Below are 26,481 nucleotides of genomic sequence, written 5' to 3' on the forward strand. Positions count from 1 at the left end.
AAGGCAGTACTGGCCTCAGGAAGAGCCTTCCCCAAGCAGATTTCTACCCGGCCTCAGCGCCGATTTCCCCCGAACCGCGAGTGAAACAAACTCACGGAGAGGTGTTGGAAAGCAAAGCCGCGCCGCTACTCAAGTCTGAATCTGAACAATAAAAAAAAAAAAAAAAAAAAAAAAAAATTAAAAAAAAAAATAAAAAAAAATAAAAAAAAAAAATCAACCAAAACCACAAAAGCCGAACGAAGAAAGAAAGCAAACGCACCAGGAGGCGAGGCGACATCCTAGCCCCAATAGGGTTGATGATTTTCTCTTCTGCTGCGTTAGAAGTCCCCTTGCCCATCTTGAAACAGATATGGAGCTACTACCACACATCCCCAAAATGGCAGCGCATTCCCGTTCTGTCCCAGGGCAGAACTCCTGCCTCAAACACCCCCACAGCTCCTGGACCCTGACACCCTGACAGATCACGGCTCTGCTGCCTCCACCACGCTGCAGGGAGGGCAGTGTTGTCCTATACACAGGAAACGTCCCCCTTTTCTCACAGAAAACAGGATTTACAACGGAAAAAGTCCAGTTTCATTCCGATACAGCAAAAACACACTCAAAATGGAGGCAGGGCAAATGCAGGGTAGAGGTAACGGCAGAATACCCCATACCCCTGGAACTACCTTCCTCTTCCCATCCTTTCTACACTCATCCCTGGAGCTGGAAGACCTATGCAGCAGGGATACAAAGGAACATGTCTTCCTGGCCAGCTAGCAAAGAACTGGCTTGAAAAGAATTTGCAAAGTCACCAAGATCCATCATTTATTCCCAGCAGGTGTTTCTGAAAATAAGTTTCAAGGGTTTGACTGAGCCTAGAAGAAACAGGCCTCTCATCAGGATAATGCAGGGATGTGTAACTTTAGGAGCAGCAATTTAGAAATAAATCAGTATTTAGTATTTTACTGCCAGACTGGTCGGACAAGCAAAGGAGGAGAAACCCAAACAAACCACACCACCACAGACACCAAAGCAGCAGGTGCCACTCCACAGACAGCCCAGTCTGCTTGCATCAGGCACTGTGCTGTTGTCAAGTGCTCCACGCCCCTCTCCTTCAGGACTTAAGTTTGAAGAAAGCAAAACCCGCAAAATCCAGGGTCCACCTCTGTGGAAGCCAGCACACACCCAAGGCCAATGGCGTGGAAAGGCCCATCCCTTTCTCCTCCTCAAGGCCAGACACATGGGATGCCAGAGGCTCAGATCCAGGAACCAAGAGATCCTGAATCAGATTTCACATAACTCTCGCCTGTTCCAAGGCTGCAACTGCAGAGATCAGCTCAGGTTTATTTTTAGGCACTCCAGTCCTGTGCCTTTTTTTCCAGTAATTCTGATCAAACTTGTTCCTGGAATTCAGAAACAGGTTCAGCTGCAGGACCATGCCTCCTGTGTGTAAGATGCGACTCCCAGCAAAGATGCCAAGGCCGTTAAAGGAAGAAATGACAGATGCTGGCGTCACTTTATCATTTTCTACTTTATTACTTCAAATTAACAACCACGATAAAGCTCAAAAAAGTCCAATATTTACACAGGAAAAAAGTACAAAATCCCCCCCAAAGTTCTTCAGGTTTTTTTTTTGTTTTTTTAAATTACAAAGTAATAAAAAGTTTTGCTCTTTAATTAAAAAAAAGAGAGAGACAGTAAGAGGGGTAAATAAATTAGGAAAAAAACAGGGAGGAAAAATAAAGTGTTAAATAGAAAGGGTAAAAACAAACAAAACAAAGACTAACCCCACCCTCCCCGCCCTGCCAACAACCCATCGGCTTCACACTACAGTGACAGTGTGTCTGCTACAGGCCATAGGTCGCAGTGGTGATCATTGTGTTTCAAAGCCCCAAGTGCCACAAAGCAGCTTGAGTATTCCTAAATTATATTAAAAAACAACTAAAGTGGGGGGGAAAAGGGGGGGGAGACGGGTGGGAGAGGGCAGGAGGGGATTGTGCATGTATGGGTGGATCTTACTTGGGGTTGCATGAGGAGAGAGCAAGAACCATAGCTCTGAAAGAACTCCAAACTCCAGTTTCTGTGCGCCCCTCTCTTCTCCTCAAGTCCCACACTCTCTCCGCAGGAATTAAAACAAGTTTTAATTAAAAAATAAAAATAGAAAAACACGCACAGCCAGACGAAAAAAAACCGACCCCACTGCAAGGATGAGAAGTATATTTCTCCCTGTATGTCACCTCCAACAATCCCATCCTCCGTGGGACCAGGTGCCTCTCCAAAGAGATCCTTTGGTGTGTGAGGACCACTTGGATCAGGGAAGGCTGGCACTTCTCCCAACAGCCACAAAAGAAACCGCAGAGAAGCCACCCAAGGAAAGGAAGCCCGAGTCAATGATTAGGCTGTTGCCACAATTCCCCCTCACAGCTTAAACTGTGTTTAATGCTTGAGAAAATAAATTCTGTTATAATAATAAAAATCAGACTTCTACCATCAAGTGTGGCTGGAATCTGATTCCCTCCTGGCCCACAAGGCTCCTGAAAAGAACAAAACAAAAAAGACCAAAAAAATACTTCACCCACCCACTGCCAACCCCTGCCCTCAGAAAGAAAGGAGAGCAAAGTTTAAATTTATACGGCTAGAAACCATATGATTTGAAAACAATATTAAAAAGAAAAATTAAAAGCAGGAGAGGATAGCCAAGAAGAAGTTAAAAAAAAAAAGAGAGAGAAGTCAAAACCAGGAGCAGAGAGTCAGGAGAGGGAACTGAGGGTAGCCAGTGGGGGCAGCGGGATAGGGCTGGGAGCAGCACAGGTGATCCCACGCGGCTCCCACGGCGTCGCAGCTCCTCAAGGCGCTCACACCAGGGACAGACGGCCCTCGGAAACGGCTCACACCAGCGCGGGGGCACAGCTCGACTCCTCATCGTTGGCAAAAAGAAATTCTGTTGGGTTTTTTTGTTTGGTTTTTTTTTTGTCTTTTTTTTTTTTGTAAGGTTTTTGTTTGTTTTTGGGTTTTTTGTTTTTTAAAAGAAAAATACAGTGAAGACACTAAAAAGAGAATTCAAAAGAGAGAAAAAGGCAAGAGATGTTAGGAGTAAAGGCTCTTCCCAGCACTTCTATTGCCAGCTGGAGTGTAACAAATCAAATCAGCACTTTCTTCTACACTCCTGCCTCCCCTCAGAGTTACCTTGCCCAGCTACTGTCGGTTCCTCTACAAGAGGCACTCAGTTGCTGCACAAAATCTTGCACACTTGATTACCTGCTCAGCACCCTCCACCCCAACACTGTCACACTGCCAGAAAAGCATTCACGAGGAACTAACAAAATGGCTCCCCAGCCCAGCACCTTCTCCACCCTTCCTATCCTCTTGGAGAACTGGAAGCTACTTTTACACCTAAGACAATCTGTTCCCTCCAAGTTTTGGCAGCCAACCTTATTCTTCCCTCTGAAGCCAGAAGACATGTCAAAGTAAAGTGAAAGGAAAGGAAATATACCAATCCCCCATAACAACAAAGTCTTAACTTAAGGCTTTTTTTTCCTAGGATTTCCCTCCTCGGGGTTTCCCAAGCATGAGTACAGGCTCACCTAAGCAAACACTGGTCCAGTGGCAATTGCTCCTCACTTCCCAAGGTGATCAAATGGCACACTTGTCTACAAAAGAAAAGGAAGTGTTGCTAAGGGCTGGAGAGGAAAAATAAGGCAAAAAAGGCACCTAAACAGAGAGGCTGCATGTTTCTCTTAGAACACCATCCCTCTCAAGAGTTTACTGCTTTGCTTCTCCAAACCACTGTGGTCTGGAAGACAGCAAGATGAAAGCTTACTCCAAGCAAAGCAGAGAGCTAAAATGGCAGTACTCAGCACGGCCTCCAGAAAATATATAAAATACAGGAGAGCAAGAGTGTAACTTGGTACCACTCCCCTCACCACACCAGAAGCTTCCAGCTCATGTCAGCTCAGCAAATCAGGCAAAAACTGCTCTGGGGCCTGGAGACCTGGGACATCCAGGCCAAGGCCAGGAACACTGCAGCAGGAACTCACCTGTGATGCTGAAATCCGTGACACTTCTTGCCGCCCTGTGAGGTCAGATGAGGAGACGTTGGCAGGAGCTCCTCGGTGTAACCTCATGCTGACCTTCCGCTCCCTGTCCACTCTTGAGATTGCTCTGGGGGACGTGTTGCCTGTTGGGGCAGAGAAATGTCGAGACAAGAATATCAGTCAATAGCTTTGGTTTCCAGCCAACAACAGGGGTGGCGCCCTCCCCCAGCTCTCCCACCCCCCTCACCGGACTGCTGGATTCGGGAGGTGGGGGTGGAGGCCATGGGCTCGGTGACATTGCGAAGACGGTTGGCAGTGGCTCCGGCAGGTGGGCCAGGGGGCAGCGCTCGCGTGGCTGACCCTCGGAGTTGCCCCATCCTCTCCTCCCGCTCGTGCTCTCGCCGCTCCCGATCCATATCCTCAGGGTTCCGGGCTGCTCCCTGAGTAGAGAAACCCCAACACCACACACAGCTGTCAGGCAGGAGAGACAGCAGCAGCCCCAGACAGAAAACACATCTGCTCCATCATGCCAAGGAAGTGGAGCAGCATGCCCAAAAAACTCCCCCCACCACCTTCCACTGCACCAAGAAAGGACCTTGTTCTATCCCAAAATGAAACAGATAAGAAAGCATATGAACTACAGCTGTTATTGCAATCCACATCTGTGTCGCAGCTACAAAGACAGCTCTCTCCTGAAAAATTATCTCTACCTACCTCTAGCTATAGATTTACTGACACAAGTACTCCATCAGACACACTCACTAATACAACAGTAACTATGCCCCCAGTTAGTTATACGCCAAACAACTCTGCCTCTTTTTCACTCTGCCTGCTCCCTTTTGCTCAGGCTGTTCACCAGGGCTAAGCACAGACAGCAGGCAGCTTCCAACCTTCCCCCATCTCCATGCCACAAACCAACCCTGGTCCAGCCCTTCTGCCAAACACACTCACAAATTTAAGCATGTTCCAGTCAAAGACGTAGTCATAGGAGAAGCCTTGGCGGTGAAAGAGGTTGCGGAAGAGTTGCCGCAGGTACGAGTAGTCAGGTTTATCATCAAACCTCAGTGAACGGCAGAAGTTGAGGTATGTCGAGAACTCAGCTGGAGAAAGCAGAGAACAGCTGATGGCTGTGGTTTGCCAGCAAGCCTCCCTGCTCCCACCATGGAGCTGCTGCAGCCTTTTGGCAGCGGCTTGCTGGACCAGGACAGCACAAACACAGAGCTGTGTAACACAGACTGAGTCCGCTGGTGGCAATGCTTTGGCCACCAAAAGGACCATCATCTCTCTTTTTACCCGAGAAAATGTTATGCATCTCTGTCTGTCAGCTTCTCCAAGCAAGACCTAGCAAGTCACAATGCCTGCTGAAGGAGAGCAGGAATGCAGGCCTAAAGAAGAGCTGGAGACAAGTTTTGGGAAGTTCAACTCTGAATGGAAGTCCTCCTAGCTCAGTAGTCTGTTGTAAACAGTGGTCAGAAATAGATGAGAGGAGAAAGAGTGGGGCAGACACATCTGACACTTCTACTGACATCAGCCCATCACCTACTTTCAGCTCCAGGAACCTCCTAATCTGGATGTAGTTCCTAACTCTTTAGTAATCCTGGCACGATCTCTCTTCCACATTATTGTCCCGTTTCTCCTCCAACTCCTGTAAGATTTAAGTATCCACAACATCTTCAGGGAAGGAGTTCCACAGGTCTCCACACTGGCTGTGTGAAGAACCACATCCTTTTGCTTTAAAGCTGGCAGAAACCAGCATTGTTTCTCTTCCAATACAAAAACTGGGGCCACCAAATAATCAGCTCCCATCCAAACTTCTGCAGTCATAGCCAGAAAGTAGACTTCTTATCATCTCTCTACCCATCTCTTTTTCCAGCAGACTCATGACTTGAACAGAAATCAACTCACCTCTGGTCACGCTTTTGGCCCTTTTCTCAGTTATACCACATCCTTTGTGAAACAGTGGCATGGACTAGACCTACACAGTGCATGCAAGGAGCAAGTGGGCCATGGGTTTATACACACTGTTTGGGATTCTTTCCTAGTAATTCCTAACGCTCCCTTTCCTCAGCAGCCACAGAGCACAAAGCTGATGTTTTCACAGAACCATCGATTGTAATTGCAACAGCTCATTGGTGAGTGGCACTGGTCAGCCAGAGCCTCCTATTGTTCATGTGACCTGAGGAGCAAGACTTCTCTCTGCTCTCACATACATTACTCCATGTTTACTTACAAAGAACTGCATTTGTCACTTTATGGCCTCGTTATTCCTGGAACTCCTCATTAAACAGTAAAAATTAATCATCAGCAGCATACCTTCTCAGCTCAATGCCCACCCTTCTTTACAAGGCTCACCAGGTCCTGAAGATCCCCCCTCTCAGCACTCTCATGCCCTTACTAATGTAAGGTTTGACGGTCCACAAAACCACACTTCTCACTTCTGAACCCAAACTGACCATAACCACTCTATTATCCTTCTCATCACCCGTGTCAGCAGCACATCCTGGTCTGGGCTATTTTGCACTGCTCTTTAGGATTCAGGATTCCAGGAGGTTTCAGCAGGTGAAGAAGCTAAGCAGCAGACAAGACAGCCATCAAAGATGAGAGCACTTACAAGGGTACCCTTTGCAGAGCACCTCGATGGGCGTTGACATCTTTTTCTCGCTGATCCTCTCGTACTTTTGGCGCTTGGTGGCAGCCTTGAGGCCCTGCCAGGGCAGCGAGCCCAGGTTGAAATACATGAGCACATAACCCAGGCTCTCCAGGTCATCACGGCGACTTTGTTCTGTGGGAAGTTACAAAGGGGCAAGGAGTGAGCAGCAAACAAAACTGCTTTGGCAATCACATAGCTCTGGAGGTGAACACTGAACGGAACAACCAACCCTCTCACTTTTCTGGTAAATTTCTACAGATAGTCAAACTTGTAGAAGACATTCCATAGCAAATTCCTGTGATGATGGTCATACAACAAGAGTTAAGTTGCTCCTCTCCCCATACAGCCCAACCCACTTCATAACTAATGCCTGTGACTACCTCCTCACTTGGACAAGCCCTAATTCACACAAGAATTTCACATCTCAAGAACTGCTGCTGCAGCCCTGCCTACTTTGCTCTTCCCAGTCACAGAGGAAGGGCACCTACCCTTCCCCACCCAGCATGATTCTTCAACCCAGTGATTAGTCATGACAGAGGTAGTCATAGATAGACAAAACTAATAGAGGTAAGTCCAACACAGCCCTTTTTCAAACACATCTTCTGACTAAACTGCTGATAGTCTTAAAGCAGGGCAGAAACAAGGAACTACGGACCCCTTCTTGTAGTAAACAATTTTGTTGATAGTAGAAGCCTAACACGTAATGTGCGAAGATGTCTTTCCAGCTTGGTGACATTTTTGAAGCTGTGCAGGAAAGGGGCATGCTTTGAAGAAAAAATTCCCCTTCAAATGAGGAATGACTGTGTAACTGGCATCACTACCAACTCCATTTAGACCAAGGGTTGCCCTGATGCATCTTTAGATGCTTATTTATAAAACAAAAAACTGGCTCACAAAAAAACCCACAACATTTGACATTGACTTTGCTCTCTGGAATAGCCAAGCCATTTTTAAGTTTCAAGCTAGCTCAAGAAGGATTTGATGCAGAATCTCAATAACTGCAAATATTGCCTGGTTAACTCCTCCCAACTCCTCCAACATTGCTCTACAAATCTCGCCAAGATTGTCTTGTTTTTGTTTCCCTCCCAAATAAAATAAACACTTTGGAGAAAGCACTTTACATCTCCAGAAGAACAACTGACACAGATAACAAGCAGGCAAAATATGGCTTAAGGGAGAGCACAGGGATAGAGGAAAGACTAAAGAGCTCCATCTATTAGATTAATTTACTACAGCACATTTTGCTGGATTCAGTGCCATATCCTGGAAGATGTTGCAGATTATATACTAATCTGTGAGCTGTCAGTATCAGATACATGCTACCACCTGTCCCATTCAAAGGCCAGTAGATCACTACAGCTATCCCTTTTTCTGTTATCTGAGCTGAATCATGACAAAAGAGTAGCTGTAGCAGGTCACAGATACACATATCCTCATGTAACAACACAAGCTGTGGGTCACAAGGCTCCTTCTTCCTTGTGAATCTCTCTCACAACCTCCTAGTTGTTTTGAGAACTCAGGGCTTGGCAAGTTAAAACTGTTGAAGGTGAAAAAATGTACTGTGGTTGCTGAAAGACAGGAGGGTCTCATCACTCCATAACTGATAGGAGAGATCATTTGGGTCAAAGCACACGAAACACCACAAGAGTGCTGCATTTCAAGACAGTAGAGGAGAAAGCAGTCCTGCAGATTCCAAAAATGGCTTACTTTGAGCATGCAGAAATTACAACATTTTTTGACCTCACTAACTTACTGTCTCATGTTGCCCACTTTAAAGGGACTAATACTTCCTAATCTTATCAGGCTACTGCCAAAGATAATTACATGACTGTCTGGGAGATACTTAGATGCTATGACAGGAAGAGAGAAAAGAAACCCAGTTTTGCATTTAGCCTAAGGTTGGGATACGTGTACTCTCAGAGGGCTGCGATTACTCACCATGCATATCAAATAAACAAAACTAAACAATATTGGCTAATGACCTACATCCTTAGACAGGAGGCATGTGGAAATGGATTCAGAACACACACCCAGGGCTTGAAAGCACAGGAGACAAGGATAACCTCAGTCCTGCAGTCTTGCCAGCCCTTGACTTATCCATGCTGTAGCTTTATCACCTCTAGCTGTGGCTTCTTGACTAGCGCGTGGTGGTTCCCCTCAGAGGAGTAGGGAAAGGCAGGGCAGGAACCAGAGAAACCTACTGAACAAGCAAATCAGCCTTTCAGGAATAAATCAGGATGTCGCCTCCAAAATCCTGCTTGAACTCCAAACTGCTTAGGGCAGGCTGAATAACACACCTCCACTTGTGTGAAGCACAGCACTTTTGAGCACAGCCACCACAGCCATTCAGAATGGGATACATTCTGCAAACAGATGCCTGGTCACAGTCCTAGCACTTTAGGGAAGGCCAGAATTAGAGACTTGAGGTTAGGGAGCCTGAAATCAGTGTGGGGGATGCTATGAGCCCTCACTGAAGGCAATGAGAGGGGTTAAAAACCAAATTGGGAAGCTAACTAGTATCCATTAGGTGCATGCAAACACACCTTAACTGTGTCTTAACACAGCAATATGATCAAGGAAAAACAACTGCAAGCACAACACCTAATTATTAAAATGCCGAACACTGTAAGTGTTTGACAGCACTGCACTCCTGATGTTTAGCACCTCACATACGTGTGGTCACTGCAGCCCACTCAAACAACTTCAGTGAGACTCACACCCCTGATGAGTCTGAAGTACCAACAGGAGTACCACAGCTGGGCAGCTACCTCAAAACATTGTAGCAGTCTGTTTCCTGTAACCCTATGTACAAGATCCTGAATTAAATCTTGGACGGGGATAAAGGACGACAGTTCCTACATCCTGTTTCTTTGTTTCATCTTCACATCTTCAGTTACTATTACACATCTCCCAGAATTCCAAAATTTGATTTTTTTTTTTTTTTTTTTTTTTTTTTTTGGAGGGTCAGGATACTAGACAACATTAAACAGCAAAGAGTAAGAAATAAAACTTTACCTCTACACACCAAGGAAACATTATTTAGTGTAACTACTTTCCACTTTTAGAACCTGACAATCAGTGACTAACTCTTACAGCATCCCTGGGCTGCAGGAAAAAAAAATCTCACTTTTGAGTTTAAAAAGACAAAGACAAATACAAGTGACGTGAATGCATCCGCTGAGCAAGTCAGTCCAGAAGCAGGATTATAGTCATGACCTGTGATACCACACCATACTTCCTCTCTCCATTTTATCTCAGCTCTCCTACAATGGGGGTTTTTTTTGAAAGCCAATTTTATGAAAAATGTCTTTTTCATTAGATACTCATCCTTTCCTCCCTCCTTCCCAAAAGCCCTTCCAATAGAAAACACAAGGCTGCCTTCCCACACAACCCAGCATGACCTCCCAAACCCAACTCACTCTGCAAGCAGTCTCCTGCCAGCTCCCTCCCACCCCCAGTGAGGCTCCCAGCCAGCCCACACCTTCACTCCCTTCCCAAAGCAGGGTCCTCAGAAGCCAAGTCAGGGGTGAGTGGCAGGACAGGACACGACATGCTTAGGCAAAGACCGAAGACTGAGGACTGGTTGCCTTGGACACAAAGCTCATGACAAAACGTGTTTCTTTGCAGCCTAAACTCCCTCCTGGTCCCCCCGTCCAAAGAGTGTTTTCCTCCACTATGATCCTACCAAAGTGATGCTGCTCCCATGCAGAACTCCCTAGAAATCAGCTGTCTTCCCTGGAGCCAGCCCAGGTGCAGGCAGGCTTAACCAAGTAATGTTTTCCTGATTACATACTCAGATCTGATCTTGCACATGCTGGACTCGACTTCCCCTTTCTCTCCCCACCACATGGCAACAGCCTTTAAAAACATGCAAGAATCTGGAATGGGCGACAGAGGGCAGGATGAGCAGGAGGACTTACGATCTACAGAGTGTACACTGATACCATCTAGGACATTCATCTGGGAAGGCACTGCCCCCCCACCCCCTGTTACCCAGACAGAGACCATCAGACTTCTTCCAAGACTGTCTCATGGGCACCCCGGGCATCTATTTCAGACATTACAGGCTACAGTGGGTGCAAGGGACTCTCATCCCTAGAGCATGTGAAAATTGATTGGAATGCGTGAACCGAAGCCTGCACAGTCCAACGACTCCCCCAACCGCAAGTCTCCAGCTGTGGAACCCTCCCCAGTTTTGCCTCCTACTTTTTTCCCCAGCCACCAGGAAAAGAATGTGTTTCCTCCAGACATCGGAATGCCCAACCCTTAGCTTGCAAATTCAGATAAAGGCATTTATTCATTTGCTATTCCTGTCACACAAATACCCCGGCACCTGGTTCCTTCTCTCTCCTTCGACCACGTTAACGTAACATTAAGAGAATTTAGTCTCTGAAAAGTCAAAAAATTCAGAGTGATGGTTCCCATGGCAATGCTGCTAACACATAAATATCTCTGTCATATACCCTGTGGCAAGGTCTTGAGAAACAGGAACTCCAGCTGAAACCCAAACACCCCCACCCCCTTTCCTCCAGGCAAGTCATGTAACCTTTATGCCGTTCAGTGCAACTATCGGCAACGTGGAGATAATACACCCGAGACCTGTTGTGCACAGTAACTCACACCCAGACTCTCCCCAATCAAAGGGCACGGAGAGAGCGGCGGCTGCACTCAGAGGCATGGCATATGCAATTTGCCCTTGGATTACTGTTTAGACATTGTTTGCTCATCCTGACACACCAGTAGTAAAGGGCCAAGTTGGGGTGGAATGAATAATGAAGTCGTTCAAAAGCCACAAGCAGACATTTAGCCTCTCGTGATCAGTTCAGGCAGAACAGGCACATACAAAAGAATCGACAGACATAGTAGCGAGAATTATTTTGTGCATGTCTCCTTGTGGCAGTTACCATGGCTGTGGAGATCTTGACTGAGAATTCAATGGAGAGTCAGTTATATATATGCAGGTCAAGCCAAAATACAGAAGGCCAACTCAGAAAGCTCTACAAGAACTATTTTTATAACATGGAAGAGGTCAGGAGATTACAGCCCACTCTCAACACACAACACTCCCAATTTTGATATAAATAATGCATTATCCATCTAAAGTTATATTGTATTAAGCAAGGAAGATGGTGGGAAAAATTGCCTTATTTTCTGCAGGCCAAGTATTGACTTCAGATATCTGAGAAATATTTGCAAGAGGGGAGGATGTAGGAAGAATGAGGACATGAAATCCTGTGAAAGCTGTTAGTTTAAAATCTTGCTCTGATTTTCAAATTCCCAGGTTAGGTTATACACTTGAGAAGATGGGCCTCCCAGAGATATAAACAATCTGCAAGCACAGCAGATATTTCCCTGGGTCCAAGAGGCATGACAACTTCAGTGTTTCTGTTCCTTAAGAGCTGCCAGTCAATAAGCAGAACCAAGTCAGCCTGTTCCAAATGGACCCTACAGTAACTAAGGAAGCCTCACACTGTGAACAAAGTTTAGCTTAAATTTAGCAGAGAAAGGAGGTCAAATGCTGGAAAGATGTTTTTTGGGCAGAGAATAGAAGAGAAAACTGCAAGAGGTTTTCAAATATGTTCCTTGCAGCCACCAGGGGCTGACTCCCAGGACAAGAGTTTGGGTGACTCCAGGAGGTTTAAGTGTGGTGGGTACTAACCTGCATAAGGCTTTTACAAAACACGGGATGATGGTCATCACCAGTGTAAGACCTGGCTGAACACTCAGTACTCTTTTCCAGCCTAGTTTCACCCCTTCAGTACTAACCACACACATTAAGGGCAGAACTCTACTTCCCTGAAGTTGCCTCACTGGGTTAGTACAGTTCACAGACATGCACATAATTTGAAGGCCTGTGACAGCCAATCCTCAATCACAGAACAGAGGTGTTCGGGCAGCTGGAAGCCTCCCCTCATTTCAGCTGCATGTATATTTCCAGCACATCCCCATCCCCAGTGGTGGGTAACACCATATTGCAGTGGGCCTCCATCTTTCAGCCCTGACAGCTACAGAACAATCACTAATGAACGCACTCAGGAGTCAAAAAGACAGGTTTCAACTGCACCTATTCCTAAAGGCTCAGTGCTTGTGAATGTCTCCTTTACACATCTAATCAGCCTGCAAAAATTGTGCAAAGGCAGATTTAGCAGGAGCAGAGTCAGGGAGGTCACAGCCTTGATGCTCAACAGGGTCCCCTGCACTGAGCGGCGCACACAGATCAGGAGACAATTTCTGTCTTCAGGAACTCAGAGTGCCACCACAGCAGCAGAAGTAACACAGGTGTAGCATTTAAGTTATTTGCCCACCATCTCAAGGCAGGTCAGCAGCAGAGTCAGGCAAAGAACCCAACCCCCTCCTTCTGGGGACATACAACCTCCCCTGGGAAGCCCCACCAAGAGGCAGCAGCAAGCAGGCTCACCAATTCCCAGGTGGGTGTTGATAGAGGCATAACGGGCTGTGCCAGTCAGGTTCTTGTTTTCCCGATAAGGGATGTGCTGGTGGGTCCGGGCGTCCCGGTACTTCTTGGCCAAACCAAAATCAATGATGTATACTAGGTTGCCCTTTTTTCCAAGGCCCATAAGGAAGTTGTCTGGCTTCACATCCCGATGGATGAAGTTCTTGGAATGAATGTACTCAATACGGCTGATCTGGAGGAGGGGTAGATAAATAAATAAACAGTGAGACAAGCAAGAAACAAACTTATTTTAACTGCATCTGTTAAAAATAGTACCTTGTCCAAGACACTGGCCCATGAGAGCAAGAAAAGGACACTTTGCATTGAGTATCAGTGATGACAGCCAAGGAAATGACACTCTCTGGACGCTGCAGGATCTGGAGATGGAATTTAACCCTGCACACCAGCCCAGTCCTTGCTCTGGGAAGGTCACCATTAACATCACAAGGAAAGATGGGAAGCCAGTCTATAGGAACTAAAATTTTGAGGTTCAGCATTGACAGCTCTCAGCTTTTGAACTTAGCTGGGCCAGGAAAGGAACGGGTCTGTCCAGAAGAGTTAAGGATCTTGAACCGACAGGGCATGAGCAGTGGCATTAACATAGGTGCCAATAATTCACCATGCAGGCAAAAGTATCTGTGTGTGGAACACTAACACGAGGCAAGCAGCAGGCAAAGGAAGGAGGGATGGAGATAAGGAAATGCCTCCAGTGCCTAGGTTCCAGGCCCCCAACTTCATCAAGAAATAGAAAGCTGGCAGCCACTTGTGCTAAATGAAGAAAGCCTCAGATACAGCAGTTCTCAAGCAGAGGGGATGGGAGAGGAATTTGTGGGGGGAAGAGGCATGGAAAAGGAGAGTAGGCACAAATGCTTCGGAGGAAACTTACCATCTGGTCTGCCAGCAGCAGAACTGTCTTGAGACTAAATTTGCGGGAACAGAAGTTGAAGAGATCTTCCAGGCTGGGCCCCAAGAGTTCCATCACCATCACATTGTAGTCCCCCTCTGCTCCACACCACTTAATGGAGGGGATACCCACTGGGGAAAGAAAAAATTAGGCCCAGGGAACAGAGAGAATAGATGTTGAATCCCCTGCTGAGAAGATCATGTGTAACACCAAATCATCTCTTTTCTAAAGCTCTCTAGAATAATTTCCTTCTCCAACCACTCCCCCGGCCCCATCCTTTCCTTCCCATCTCACCTCCTCCCTGCATCATCTTGTAGAACTTGCTTTCAATGTGGAGCTGGGGATGCTTGGTTTTGACACATTCCAGTTTGATGGCCACCTCTTCACCAGTCGCAATATTGGCTCCTGCATAGGAATGAGAGTGAAATGAAGATTGCACAAGCATCTACTGAAGTTAAACACTTTTAACAAGGCCTGTAAAGATGCCAAGACCTTAAGATTTGCCCTGAAATTTATTCTCTGTGACAGAAATGAGATTCAGCCACTTCAGCTTCATATGGTTTCCAGCACTGTCATTTGTAAATGCAAGCCCAGAGAGAGGCACATGAATAGGAAACCTGGTCTCATCCTGAAGTCAGTCTAGAACAACAATCCTACATGTGAACTGCCTTGTTATCTCAAAAAGTGACTGACTTTGGAAGGTCAATCTGCACATATCAACAGTTCCTAAACTGAGTTGAAGTTGGAGCTTCCTCTGATCATAAACCTAGCCCCTGAACCCAAGCACCCTCAGGCAGTGATACGGAGTATCTCTTCCCCAGAAAAATTACTGGTTACCTCAGTTACATCATTTCAACACAGCCAATTAGTTCAGGAGACATTACCAACATACCATCTCTCTCTGTTTTCTCCACAGCACTGACCTGCTCAATACTGACAACTTCTAAATCCCCAGCTTCTCCCTCTCCTGAGGGTTTTATTAATACCTTTATCTTCTGCCAACACAGAAACATTTGCTATATCACAAATTAGAAGCATGAAGAAATAAGCAGAATCCAGTCCTGAATTAAGCTGCCTGGACACCTTTGTTGAAGGTATTGCTAGATACTTTGCAATGACACTAAACCACCACCCCACATGCTTCTCTCTGAAAACAACCGAGCTGCCAGCTGCAAAAGCCAGCACTGTGGTCCCAAAGTGCACTGTCAAAGAAGGAACAGGCTGCTCCTTTTCTTGTACTAGCTGAAAGGATTCCAGATGTTTCACATCATCCTAAAATGGAAAGAAGGAATATCTGTACACGGGTCACGGGAATGACACTCAAGATTTGCTTTTCTCCTTCCCCACCATGCCCACTTCACACACTCTGACAAGCCCTTCCTAGTATCTGGAACTATCAGAAATTGGACTAAACACAAATCAGAGAGCAGCCCTGATCACAAGCAGCTTATGAACACTGTCATAAAATAAACTACTCCAGAACATGCGTGCCAAACATGAGCTGGAGTCAAAGGTGATGTTTTGCAGATATCCCATAGCTAGTTTTGGTAGGTCTGGCTAATTTGTGCCTCCTGAACTCTCTGATAAGGCTTTAAGAGTCCACAAGGACAAGCTGCAGATAAATCTCTTCATTTATCCTCTTTCACACACCGCCTACACAGCCAGGGACCAAAGAAAAGAAGGAAATGTTCACACAACTGGATTGCTTTTCCCCATGGAACCAAAACAGATCCATCTCCAGCTGAAGAGTTCTGGCTTGTACACAAAGTTAGCCAAGAGCTGCCTGCTAGCAAAAACACATGATCTAGATGCTGCAGTGCTGGGTTGAGACAGACAAGCTGCTAGGAATTTGTAAGAGAGCAACAAAAACCATCGCGGCCTAGAGGGATTGATTTACTAAGGAAGATTAAAAGAGCTAAATATGTAACATAGACAAGAGATACAACTAAGAAGGGTGGGGAGGAAGAATGGGACATGACAACAGTCTACAAATATTTGAAGGCTGTAAACACTAAGGAGGGAGAGGAATTATTTAGGGTGCTCTGAGGGAGGGGAAGGAGGAGCAATGGGATTAATTCAATACAGATTTTAACTCAGGATCCAGGAGAAAGGAAAGGGGAAAAGCCATCCTGAGAGATAGAAACATTTGTCCAATGCTTACTTTTGAAAAGATACTGGCATTTTCCACTTAAAAAGTGGCGGCCAGAAAAACAAGTTCATACATTCCCTTCACTCCACCAGAGGACCCTTCTTAAAAGCACCAGGTGGTGCAAGTAGGAAAAGAGTAACAAAGGGACTAGTATCCTTCCAACTTTCAAATTAGTGTTCAACCACCGTCCCTCATCCAGCATGGAAACACCCAGGACATCCAAAAAACATAAGAGCACTTCTTTGCCTTGTCTCTTTCCCCTGCCTTTGGGGAGACTTTCCTCCAAATCCTCTGAAGCAGCTCCCTTGTCCGCTCCCTAGGGAGAATTTTTCCCTCTCCCAAGACATTTTCTGACACACAAGCAATGATGAGTCTCTCTGACTTTTTGCAGCATTAGCATTTTGAATTAACCTGATTCCCACAACATGAATGATGGAAACATGAATGAGTTTTCATCTCCACATTACCCTGGGTGTTCAGAAACATGGAGATGCATCCATGACTGGGCTTTCTGCAGGTAGGGAGTGTTATCTGTGGGAAAAGCAGGGGTAGGCATCAAGAAGACTCAGATTCGTCAAAATGTGATGATGCAATTCAGATGGCCTTCAGCCCCACACTCTTCAGAGCCCAAACACAGGTGTTACTTAGAGAGAGAAGAAACAACCCTGTGGCCAAGAAGAGCTCAAGCAGAGGATGGTCTGGGTTGGAAGGGACCTTAAAGATCACCTAGTTCCAACACCCCTGCCATGAGGGGCACCTTCCACTAGACCAGATTGCTCAGACCCCATCCAACAACCTGGCCTCGAACACTACTAGGGATGGGACATCCAGAACTTCTCTGGGGTACCTTTTCCAGTCTCTCACCACCCTCATAGAAAAGAATTTCTTCTTAATATCTTATCTAAACCCTTTTCAGTTTAAATTCATTCCCCTTGTCCTATCAATATGTGCCTTTGCAAAAAATCTCTCCCAGTCTTTCTTGTAGGCTTCCTTCAAGGAGGGAAGGCTGGAACTAGGTCACCCCAAAGCCTTCTCTTCTCCAAGGCTGAACAATCTCAATTCTCTCAGACTTTGCTCATAATAGAGGTGCTTCATCCCTCTAATCATTACTGTGGTCCTTCTCTGGACCAATCTGACCTATCCTTTGCTCAGGGGGTCACTGGCTGAGTTCTTTAGGCTTGTTCCCTCTCCAAACCTCATCATACCTACAAGTTGCTCCCTGTACTATTTCTTGGCTAGAGATCCACCGAGATTGAGACCACCACTAGCAAGGAGGGAATTTAAGGGCAGGAGTCTTTCTGATCCTTTGTTCCATGCTTCGACCACCATCTTTTTTAAAGCTACAAGTACAAAAGCAACAGTTCAGTGCTCTCTTTACAGACTGGAAAGCACCGTGTTTCAGACAAATGCAGCAGTCTGCTAGCTTCAGCCACTCGAGAGACTGCATGTAGGATGGGGGATAATTCCTAACATCCTCCCCCAGTCTCGCTCCGCTGTGGGTGCTGCACAAATTCAACTCATTCATCACAAGCTCTTTGAAATGGGGCCCTGGGGACAGAGGATGTCACTGGCTAAACAGGATCTTTTCAGAGTGGAATCCTGACTGCATGTCTGATACAATAAACACCGCCCTCCCAGAGCATCGGGGGCAACAAGCAGAGGCCCCACACTCCCCACCGCCTGTGCCCCTCTCCACACCCTGCCGAGGGAAGAATGGAGGGCTGGGAACAGATGGATGAAGGCAGATAGGGCGAGAGAGAGTTAACAAGCCAGGAAACAAAGGGAAGGCACTCCCCTCCCAGCAAGGGAGGAGCCTGCCACCAGGAACTGTCCCCAGCCAGCTCAGGTCCCAGCATGCTTTGTCTGCCCAGCTTCTCTCCACCACCAGTGTGCATCCCGGCCAAAAGATTCCTACATGTCCAGCAACCCTGCCCTGCCTCTTGGCCAGTACCTCTGATAAAGCACCTCTCCCTCCAGCGTCCCAAAGGTCTCAGCAATTCCTCTGCAAACTGGGTTTTGCTCTTCAGAATGAGCATTTCTACAGGTAAATGGGCTAGCCAAGGCTCATGGGCAGCCTGATCTCATTTCCCACCTTCTCAAACCAATGGGGGGAGAATATTCCACTTAGCACACCTACCCCTCAAAGTAGGGCATGAAAGGAATGTGCTTCAAGACCCAGCTAAGGATTAACACAGTCCATCCTTTGTGTCTACACATGTAAAAATACAAGTTTCCTTCTGACAGAAAAAAAAACCTAAAACAAACCCCAAAGAGGACAGCATGCAGCACCCACTGGTTACAGAGCAGGTGAAGGTAGTAACACCCTGAGAGAGAGAACCTGAGGATAAACCATACAGCCCCTGCTAATCCTCAGAGACAGACAAGTGCTGTTGTGTGACCACACCATTATCAAAGGGGAGAACTGTGAGGTGGACCTGGTGCAGGAGAGAAGTCCTAGTGAATGAGTCCTTGTGTCTGCAGAGCAGGCCGTGAGAGCACCGCATGAGCACAAGCATCCTCCCGACGCACCACCACAGACTACATGCCCAATCCCTCCAGGCTGGGGAGTCACCCAGGCTCCATGAAGTCTCGCTATCACTGCTTCAAAACATGCTGGCTTGCACCTCAAGGAACATCACAAGGGCTTTGATACTGCATTCAAGTAAGTTGGTTGAATCCTGCTGTGCTCACCACACTGGGGCACTGGGCTTCCTGTGTTTGGTGACAGGAAAGGCAGGCACAACCCCCTCACCAGGGGCTATTTTCCATACCAAATTTGCACAGGTGGATGACCTGTTACATGGTACAGAGCAATACAGGATCAGGCCTTTCCGTTCAGCATCTCCTTTCTCTCCCGACGTGTACCCCAGATGTTTAGCAAGATTCTGATAATTTACACTGTCCTAGAGAGGCTCTGGAATGCTTCAAGCCCTAGGTGGAAAATGCTGTGTCTGAGCTATCACCCCTGAATCCTAGCACCTGGGAATTAAAAGCACTGTCACCCAAGACACTAACTGGTTGGAGGGCCACAGAGGAGTGGCATACAGGAACGGGCTGCAGTAAAGGCAGCACACGGTGGAACTGGGATCCCAGATCCATTATTTATCATCTTTGTTCATGGTCTGGATAAAGGTGGCAACAAAGCCTGTTACTGATGATTCCCACAGGACATTTAATCAAGAGGGGCTGCCAACATCAATCAAGAGAGAATAACAAAGCAAGAGGGAACTGGAGATTAAAACCAGAGGTTGAAAATAGACGGTGATTTACAATCACAGGAAAATGTAATCTGAACTAGAGGTATTCAATGAAAGGGATTTGGGGAGGGACGGGAAGATGTTGGAGATCCTAGAAGAGCTCTCCTACGATACAGCTGACAGTGCATTAAGGCCAATTCTGTAACCTGATACTGCTGGTGATGGGGAAAGCCAAGGAGACCCAAAGCAGCCTATGCAGAGGCATCACATTACAGCTCACTCGAGGGTAGTCCTCCACTGCCAGGCACTGGAAATGCCACACCTCAAAAGCAATGTTGGCTCCAAGCTGCTCAGCAGATGAAGACTAGGAAAAATTGAAGGACCAGCAAAAGTGAGGAATGGTGGATGTACTGGGAAGCAAAATACAACTCAACTGAACAAATTAACAGTAAAGGAGCACATGAGGACCACCTGCAAGTACGCAGAGGGTGTGGACACCAAAGCAGAGGGCAGCCCTTCCGCTGGCCTGCAGGAGCACAGCAGAACAGGTAGTGGTGAGAACCAGAGACAGGTAATGCCAGCCCTCATGGAGGGATGGAGCAGGCTGCTGGGTAGTCTCGCCACTCTGGCCCCACATGGTTTGAGCCAATAAAAACACAAGCAGGCAAGCATCAGGGAACATATCTACACATCAGCACACTGGCTTGGAAGAACTTCTACCCAGGCGATCTGCTGTGGTAACAGGAAACCCAGCACCTCATGGGCTCTGTCCACTGAGCTTCCAGCTCAGGTCATTCCAGACTTTAACTCTAAATCCCATTACAGATCTAACAGATCTGAGCCCTGGGACTTCAACCAGACCAGGCTCTCTGACCTGTTTTACACGTCCTGTCTCAGACCTTTCTCTTACAGGTCCTGGACCACCTCTTCCAATACCAGTCTTCCCAGAACTGTATTCCTTCTATCCTGTCCTCCCTTTCCACCACACACTCTGGGAACAGAGTTTAAACCCACACACACCCAAGCTCAAGAAAGGGAAGTGAGAACGCTGGAATAGGGTGTATGACAAATATGCCCCAAACAGTCCAAATTTAAATCAGTCTGATCAACCACCACTGTGTCTTCAGTATGTGGTAAGGCAAAGCTGAGCTCATCCCCCTTTCTTTGCCATGAGAAGGCCAGCAGCCACTAGCAGTATTCCATTAGTTTTTTTCTCTTCTCCGCCCCTTCCAACCTTACACGGTGCCCACAAATATCAACAGGCGAGAAAAACAACCCCAAAACGATGTAACTGAGAAAACCAACCTTGAGACAGATTCTCACACTCACCTAGGTAAATATCTCCAAATGAACCACTGCCAATCTTTCTGCCCAGCCGATATTTGTTTCCCACTCGAAGCTCCATGGTTCAGTCGTGCTAAGAAAAGAGGCACACAAAGAGCACTGTCAGAGCAGAAACAGGAAGTGAATCATGTAAGACTGCAGAAGAGACCTCCCCACTTCACCCAGAGGCTGAGTAGTTTTAAATCTTTAAATAGTTCATTTTTTACATGGCTTCTATCACCTCTCCCGAACTTCCAGGGACAACATGAGCAAGAAACACTGCAGGAACAGAACACTCTCAAGCATGTTTTTCCCATGTTCCCATTATTAGAATGAAGCATGACTGAACCTCTTCCCTATCTTTTTGTTCAGAGACGAGGAAGGGGTTCAGTAAACCCCTTCTAAGAAGGCTTCAGTGCGTGATCACACCACACTACTGTAAAGAGGTACTTCTTCTTGTACCTCGCAGGACCTGGCCCTGTAACAGAAGTACCTTGTGAGACACCAGAAGTGTCAGGCATAATAAACCCTGTGAGGAGTTTCCCTCTGACCCAGCCCTACTCCAACACCTCAGTGGTGGTGGTGAAGCACAGGACACAAGGGCTGTGAGGGACAGACAGACTGCCAGGAGAAAGCAACTCCATCTCTCCTAGGCAGGGGCCAGCACAGGGGACAGGGAGGAGACATCCTGCTGAACTGAACCCTGCCAGGCACACACTGGCTAGGAACACCCCTTGCTCACCTCTACACGCTTCTGCTGATGTGATCACCACCTCCTTCGGTCTACCTGAGCCTCTCCAACTCTCTTGCCTACCTAGCTGTGCCAGCTGTTTGTTTTTAGCAGCTCAGGCCTTTCCTCATCCCTTTACTTGAGATGATCAGCTAACCCTTTGACCTGATATACCACATCAACATGCCCAGGCTCAGCCTACTCACCTTCCACAGAAAACCAACTAGGTGGAAGGACCACAGCCACAGTTTTGTTCTCTTTGCCAACCTCAACTTCTGCTGCAAACACCTCGGCCAAACACAGCTCCAGCAGTTTCCATCTTAACAGCCCCCTTTCCCTTGCCTCTTCTATGGCCACCAACTTATTCTAGGAACCACATCTCTTCCTGAGACAGACAATGTGTCTCCTTTTAGAGGGATTTGCCACAGTCCTAATTTATGCAATGCCACATTATTAGCGTACAAAATGCAGACACAGAGCCTGTTGGGGACAGGAAAGGTGAGGAATGATTCATGTTTTCACAAGTGGGAGCGAGGAACTTTCCCTTGCTGGAGCTTGGTGGGAAGGAAGCATCACTGAAGGAAAGAAGGGAGAAATGGCCTTGTGAGGCAGAAGTATGAAAAAATAATCCCAGCCACAGGATTCTGAGCATACTATAAACCCAGAGCTGCTTCTCCTGCCCCAGAAGATGGGATTACAGAAAGAAGAATGGACGGGCTGCGGAGATGTACAGGGAAATAATCCTATCAAGGCATTCAGGGGACATTGTGAACCCTGAAAGCAGAGCTCCAGTCACCAAAAACTACACACAAACCACTCAGAGGTGGAGTCCCCTCACCTAGCATTTGCTTATGCATGTGGGTTTCCAGGCATCTGAAGTCTACAAAACCCTGTGGCTATTTCTGACTTTCTTACTACCAGGAATGTAGGCAGAGCCTTGGGAACTGAATCAGGAGGCAGGCGTACCTGGGTGAGGGCGCAGCAAACAGACATGATTTTTATCCGCTGCCTGCTGTTCTGTATAACCACATTAACATACATCTGACTTGCTTACACTCCTACTCCAATAAACGATCAAAGGTCTGTGTCCCCGGGAACCCGTCACACCACTGTCAAGAAGACAGCTCTCGATCCTCCTTCCTTCGTGGAGTGTTTACCCAGGCCTAGGAACTCCGAACACCTCCACTTGAGTCCAATTCCCAGCTGGGGTGAGCACAGCTGAGCACAAGGCAGAGGCCAGAGGTCCCAGGGGGGCCTGCGCCGCACTGGGACGCAGCAGGTACTGCTCTGCATCACCACAGTCCCAAACCTAAATTTGGACCCACCCTTCTGGGACAGGCAGGAGCCAGGTTAAGAAGGGTTTCTCACACAACGAGGCAGCAGTCCTTGTAGCTGATTAAGCAACAGGCTCCAAAGGGGAATCTAAAAAATGCTCCGGGGCGCGGGGGTGGAAGCGGGAAGCAGGATAATGGAGTAAAAAAAAAATCATGGTCTCGCACAGCTGTCATTTTGCCTTATCTCCCCCCCAGCACACATACATACACAAGTGTGAGTAGAAAACCTGGGCTGAGGATAGCCAGAGAGCAGAATCCTGGATTCCTGGTAAGAGGGCAGGACACACACATCCCACCCCCTCAACAACTGCTCCAGGAGTTCAAACATCTATCCTATTTGCTTCTCTTTCACACAGGTACCCCCACTACCATCTACAGCTTCCGCCCTTTATCTTCTCATCTTCAGGTCTACTGTTACAAGAAAGAAAATTGTACCCACAAAATATATATTCTTATATGTGAAATGCGTATCACCCCTCTATGTATTATTTATACATATAATATTTAAAATGCCATCCCTTCTTCCCAGCCCCCCCTCTACAGCCTTAACCCTCCCAGCCCTGCCACCCTTCCTGCACTCTACAGCCAAGGCAGCATTCCCAGGGGCTGCAGGGCAATCATTTAGTTAAACCATTTAGTTTTCCATAAGGGATTAACACACATACAACCTCAGAGCGAGAGTGTGCTCTGCATGAGCGTTTGCATACGTGAATATCCAATACTACACAGCCTCAAAAAAATAATAATACTATCCAGCTGCCAGCGCTGCTTCCCCACACACCATTTTGCACCAGCCCTTTTTATATAATATAAAATACCCACGTACAGGCACAAAGGCCATTATATAAACACACGATAAGAGTTGATATCACATTGCTGTGCCAGCAACGATGGCGACCAACGATGCAGGGACCATCTGGGGGGGGAGGGGGGGGGACCATCAATAGGGGCTGGGGGACAGGAGGGACACCTCTGTCCCACCCGAGGGGGTCGGGAATGAGAAGACACCCCGTCTAGCAAAAGCCATACGAAACCAAACCCACGGCTCCATAATGGAGGCTGCCGATCCCAGCACTGTTCCAGCTTTCAGTGGAAGTGTAGGGAGTGGGGGCTGCTTTACCCATAGACCATTAAGGCTTTACACGGCTTTTTTTTTTTTTTTTTTGGGGGGGGGGGGTGCTGGTGCTTGAAGGGGGAAAAGGATAGGCCGAGAAAACAGTAATTTGAACTGGTTTAAAAATCCGAAGGAAAAAAGAATAAAAATATATTTTGATTGAAATGCAAAACACCAATCCCCTCCAGACCCTTAGACACTTACAGAAAGGAGACCAGCAAATAAGATGGGGGGAGAAAAGAAACCCCAAGCACATAGCATTTGAACTACATTTGAGGAAGATATAGCCACAACAGGAAAACAGGAAAGGGGGGACACACGCCATAAAATATAATAATAAATGTGTCCCTTACACCCCCACCCCCTACAGGCAAACACTACGCGAAGACAGCCGTACCCGGGCTGTTATTTTTCCGGGTAGGTAACAAAAAGCTGCCACCCCCGGGAACGGCGCTGAACTTCTCCTCGTCCCCCCACTCGCACCCGGCCTCGGCCATCGACCCCCACCCCCACCGTCCCCCACAAGAGGAAACATCGACCCTACAGTCCCCCCAAACGCAGACACCCCTTCTCCCCCGAAGGAGGCGATGAGGGGGGCTGGGGAGGGAGACCAGGAGCATCAGTGAACGGAAGGAGTGGGGGGCTCAATCCCCCGGGGGGCGGCCCCCGCCGGGAGCCCCGCAGACCCCCGCCGGGAGCACACGGCACCCCCCTCCCCGCCCGGCCCCGGCGGCAGCCAGGCAGGGCCCCGGCAGGCGGAGAATCGGGAGAAGGGAGAAACCCCCCCCCAAAAATCTGCCGGTGGCGGAGGGGGCGACCCCCTCCCCGCGCCCCCACAAAGGGGCTTTTGTCCCCCGCGCCCCCCCGGCCCGGCGCATCGCGCCCTGCCCTCCCCTCCCCCGCCCCCTCCCCCCTCCCTCCGCGCACACAAAGAGCCGGAGGGGCCGCCTTTCCCCCGGGGTTTGCGCCCCAAGATGCGGGCGGGCGCCCCCCATACCCACCCTGACGGGAAGGGGGCCGTGTGGGGATGCTGCTCCGCCGGCTGTCAGGGGGCCAGGCGGCCGCGGCGGGGAGGATGACGGAGGATTGGGGAGGGCTGGTGGCGGCCGTGCCCGGCGCGTCCCTCCTTCGCTCGGCTCGGCGCGGCGCGGCGCTGCCTGCCGCCTCCCGCCCGCTCGCCGTCCCCTCCAGCCGGCGTGTGCTCGGCACAGCCCGGCGCTCACCCAGTTTCCATTGAGCCCCGGAGCCAAACCCACTGATGTCACCCAACGCAGCCCCGGCCCACCTCCTCCTCCGCCTCCTCCTCCGCCCGCCGTTAAAGGCGCAACCGCCGCCGCTCCCGACGCCTTCCCAGCTAGCGTCCTTCAGCTCCGACGAGCGGGGCAGACGCACACGGGCTCGGTTTCGGGGGCCGCGACCCCCCTAAAGGTTTCTCCTCTGAATGGAGCACAGCCCACCCATGGCAGCCCCCCGCAGCAGGGTGGCCTCGCATCGGGATGACCAAACGAGGGTGCTGTGTCCCATCGCGCTGGCAGCGGATGTCAAGTGGGGGTCCATCAGGAAGGCCCCACACTGTTCAGGGTTCCTCAGCCCACGCCCCTCAGGAGTGGGGATGCCCCTTGGGTGAAGCACCTGCAAATCCACACAAATAACGAAGCACGAACATAAACCTTAATGTGGACACACAGAGGTCCATGGTGCACCCACCGACAGATGGGTGCAAAGCTGGGACTACCCCCCAGACCTAGGGGTGTTTGCGGGCCAGCTGGGCCCAGCAAGTCCCAGAGCACCTCCAAAAGCCAGCTGAGTCAGGGGGAGCAGCCAGGATGTATCAGACCTGTATGGGGCTATACGAGCAGAGCCCGAGCTGGAGAACTCTTTGGGGCCTTCTGGGAGATGGGGGCTGGATGTGCAAAGGAGCCAGTGGAAGTGCTGTTGAGAGCTCTGGGAACAGGACTGCAGGGAAGGCTGGAGGCCAGTGCAGTGTGAGATGGAAGGGACAGAGGGTCCTGTGGAGCAAGAGCCAGATGCTGCCCAGCTTTGGAGACACTGGGACGCTTCACCGGTGTTCAGGAGCTGCTCTAGCACCGGCATCCTAAAGTCAAGAGTCCCAGTTCCTGCAGCTGGAGATAAGTGTGATGGGGAAGAGCTCAGGAGCCCCCACACCAGAAGAGCCCTTAGGTGCTTCTAAGCCAGGCCCCTGACGTACCTTCCAAATACACGATGTAAGCGCAGGCTGTCGGCACCAAGAGGCCTGAGCTGCAGCCGTGCTGGCACGGTGTGCTGCAGAGAGCAGTTGTTGCTCCAAATGGTACTGAGATGGGGGGCTACAGCCTTCTGAGTGCCACTGCCAGCCAGTGCCTGTGCTGACTTGACAGTCCACTGAGACCTGGGAATTGTTCCACTTTATGCAAGTCTTTGGGAGCCAGTACTGCTTCCCTCTCCCATGCTGGGCCTGCTTTGTTATAGAAGTTTGCCAGCTCTTGGAGGATTTAAAATTTTGTTGAGTTTTTCGTAGTAATGACATTTCCTTACACATGCTCCATTGAGCCTCTGTTTTTTCACAGCTTATGTAACAGTGAGCAGATGGGAAGGCAGGTAATAGTATGCAGC

At 48.4% G+C, this 26,481-nt stretch overlaps 1 protein-coding gene across 3 annotated transcripts; it reads right to left on the minus strand.

Annotated features, from left to right (window-relative positions):
• Window positions 1-1,491: 1,491 nt before the first annotated feature.
• CSNK1E (casein kinase 1 epsilon) lies at window positions 1,492-25,076 on the minus strand. Of its 3 annotated transcripts, none has more exons than XM_059846444.1 (11): window positions 24,870-25,076; window positions 20,697-20,784; window positions 14,316-14,426; window positions 14,004-14,152; window positions 13,082-13,310; window positions 6,625-6,795; window positions 4,965-5,113; window positions 4,261-4,453; window positions 4,017-4,156; window positions 3,564-3,629; window positions 1,492-2,897 (listed from the first exon to the last, which is right to left on the minus strand). In XM_059846444.1, exons 2-10 carry the CDS (start codon window positions 20,770-20,772, stop codon window positions 3,597-3,599), a joined length of 1,251 nt encoding a protein of 416 aa, XP_059702427.1. In that variant the 5' UTR covers window positions 20,773-20,784; window positions 24,870-25,076; the 3' UTR covers window positions 1,492-2,897; window positions 3,564-3,596. The 3 variants fall into 3 exon arrangements, with proteins under 3 accessions (XP_059702427.1, XP_059702426.1, XP_059702425.1); XM_059846443.1 differs by having other exon boundaries at window positions 1,492-2,920; XM_059846442.1 differs by having other exon boundaries at window positions 1,492-3,026.
• Window positions 25,077-26,481: the final 1,405 nt, after the last annotated feature.

This window comes from Haemorhous mexicanus, chromosome 5, assembly GCF_027477595.1.
Source record: "Haemorhous mexicanus isolate bHaeMex1 chromosome 5, bHaeMex1.pri, whole genome shotgun sequence".
NCBI classification, from domain to species: domain Eukaryota; kingdom Metazoa; phylum Chordata; class Aves; order Passeriformes; family Fringillidae; genus Haemorhous; species Haemorhous mexicanus.

Bases quoted from the DNA above. Each gene is read 5' to 3' on its own strand.
- CSNK1E (XM_059846444.1), bottom strand. From the start codon at position 20,772: ATGGAGCTTCGAGTGGGAAACAAATATCGGCTGGGCAGAAAGATTGGC. The intron at 14,427-20,696 runs GTGAGTGTGAGA...ATTCCTATGCAG, and splicing joins ATTTGGAGATATTTACCTAG to GAGCCAATATTGCGACTGGT. The intron at 5,114-6,624 runs GTAAGTGCTCTC...TGCTTTCTCCAG, and splicing joins GCTCTGCAAAGGGTACCCTT to CTGAGTTCTCGACATACCTC.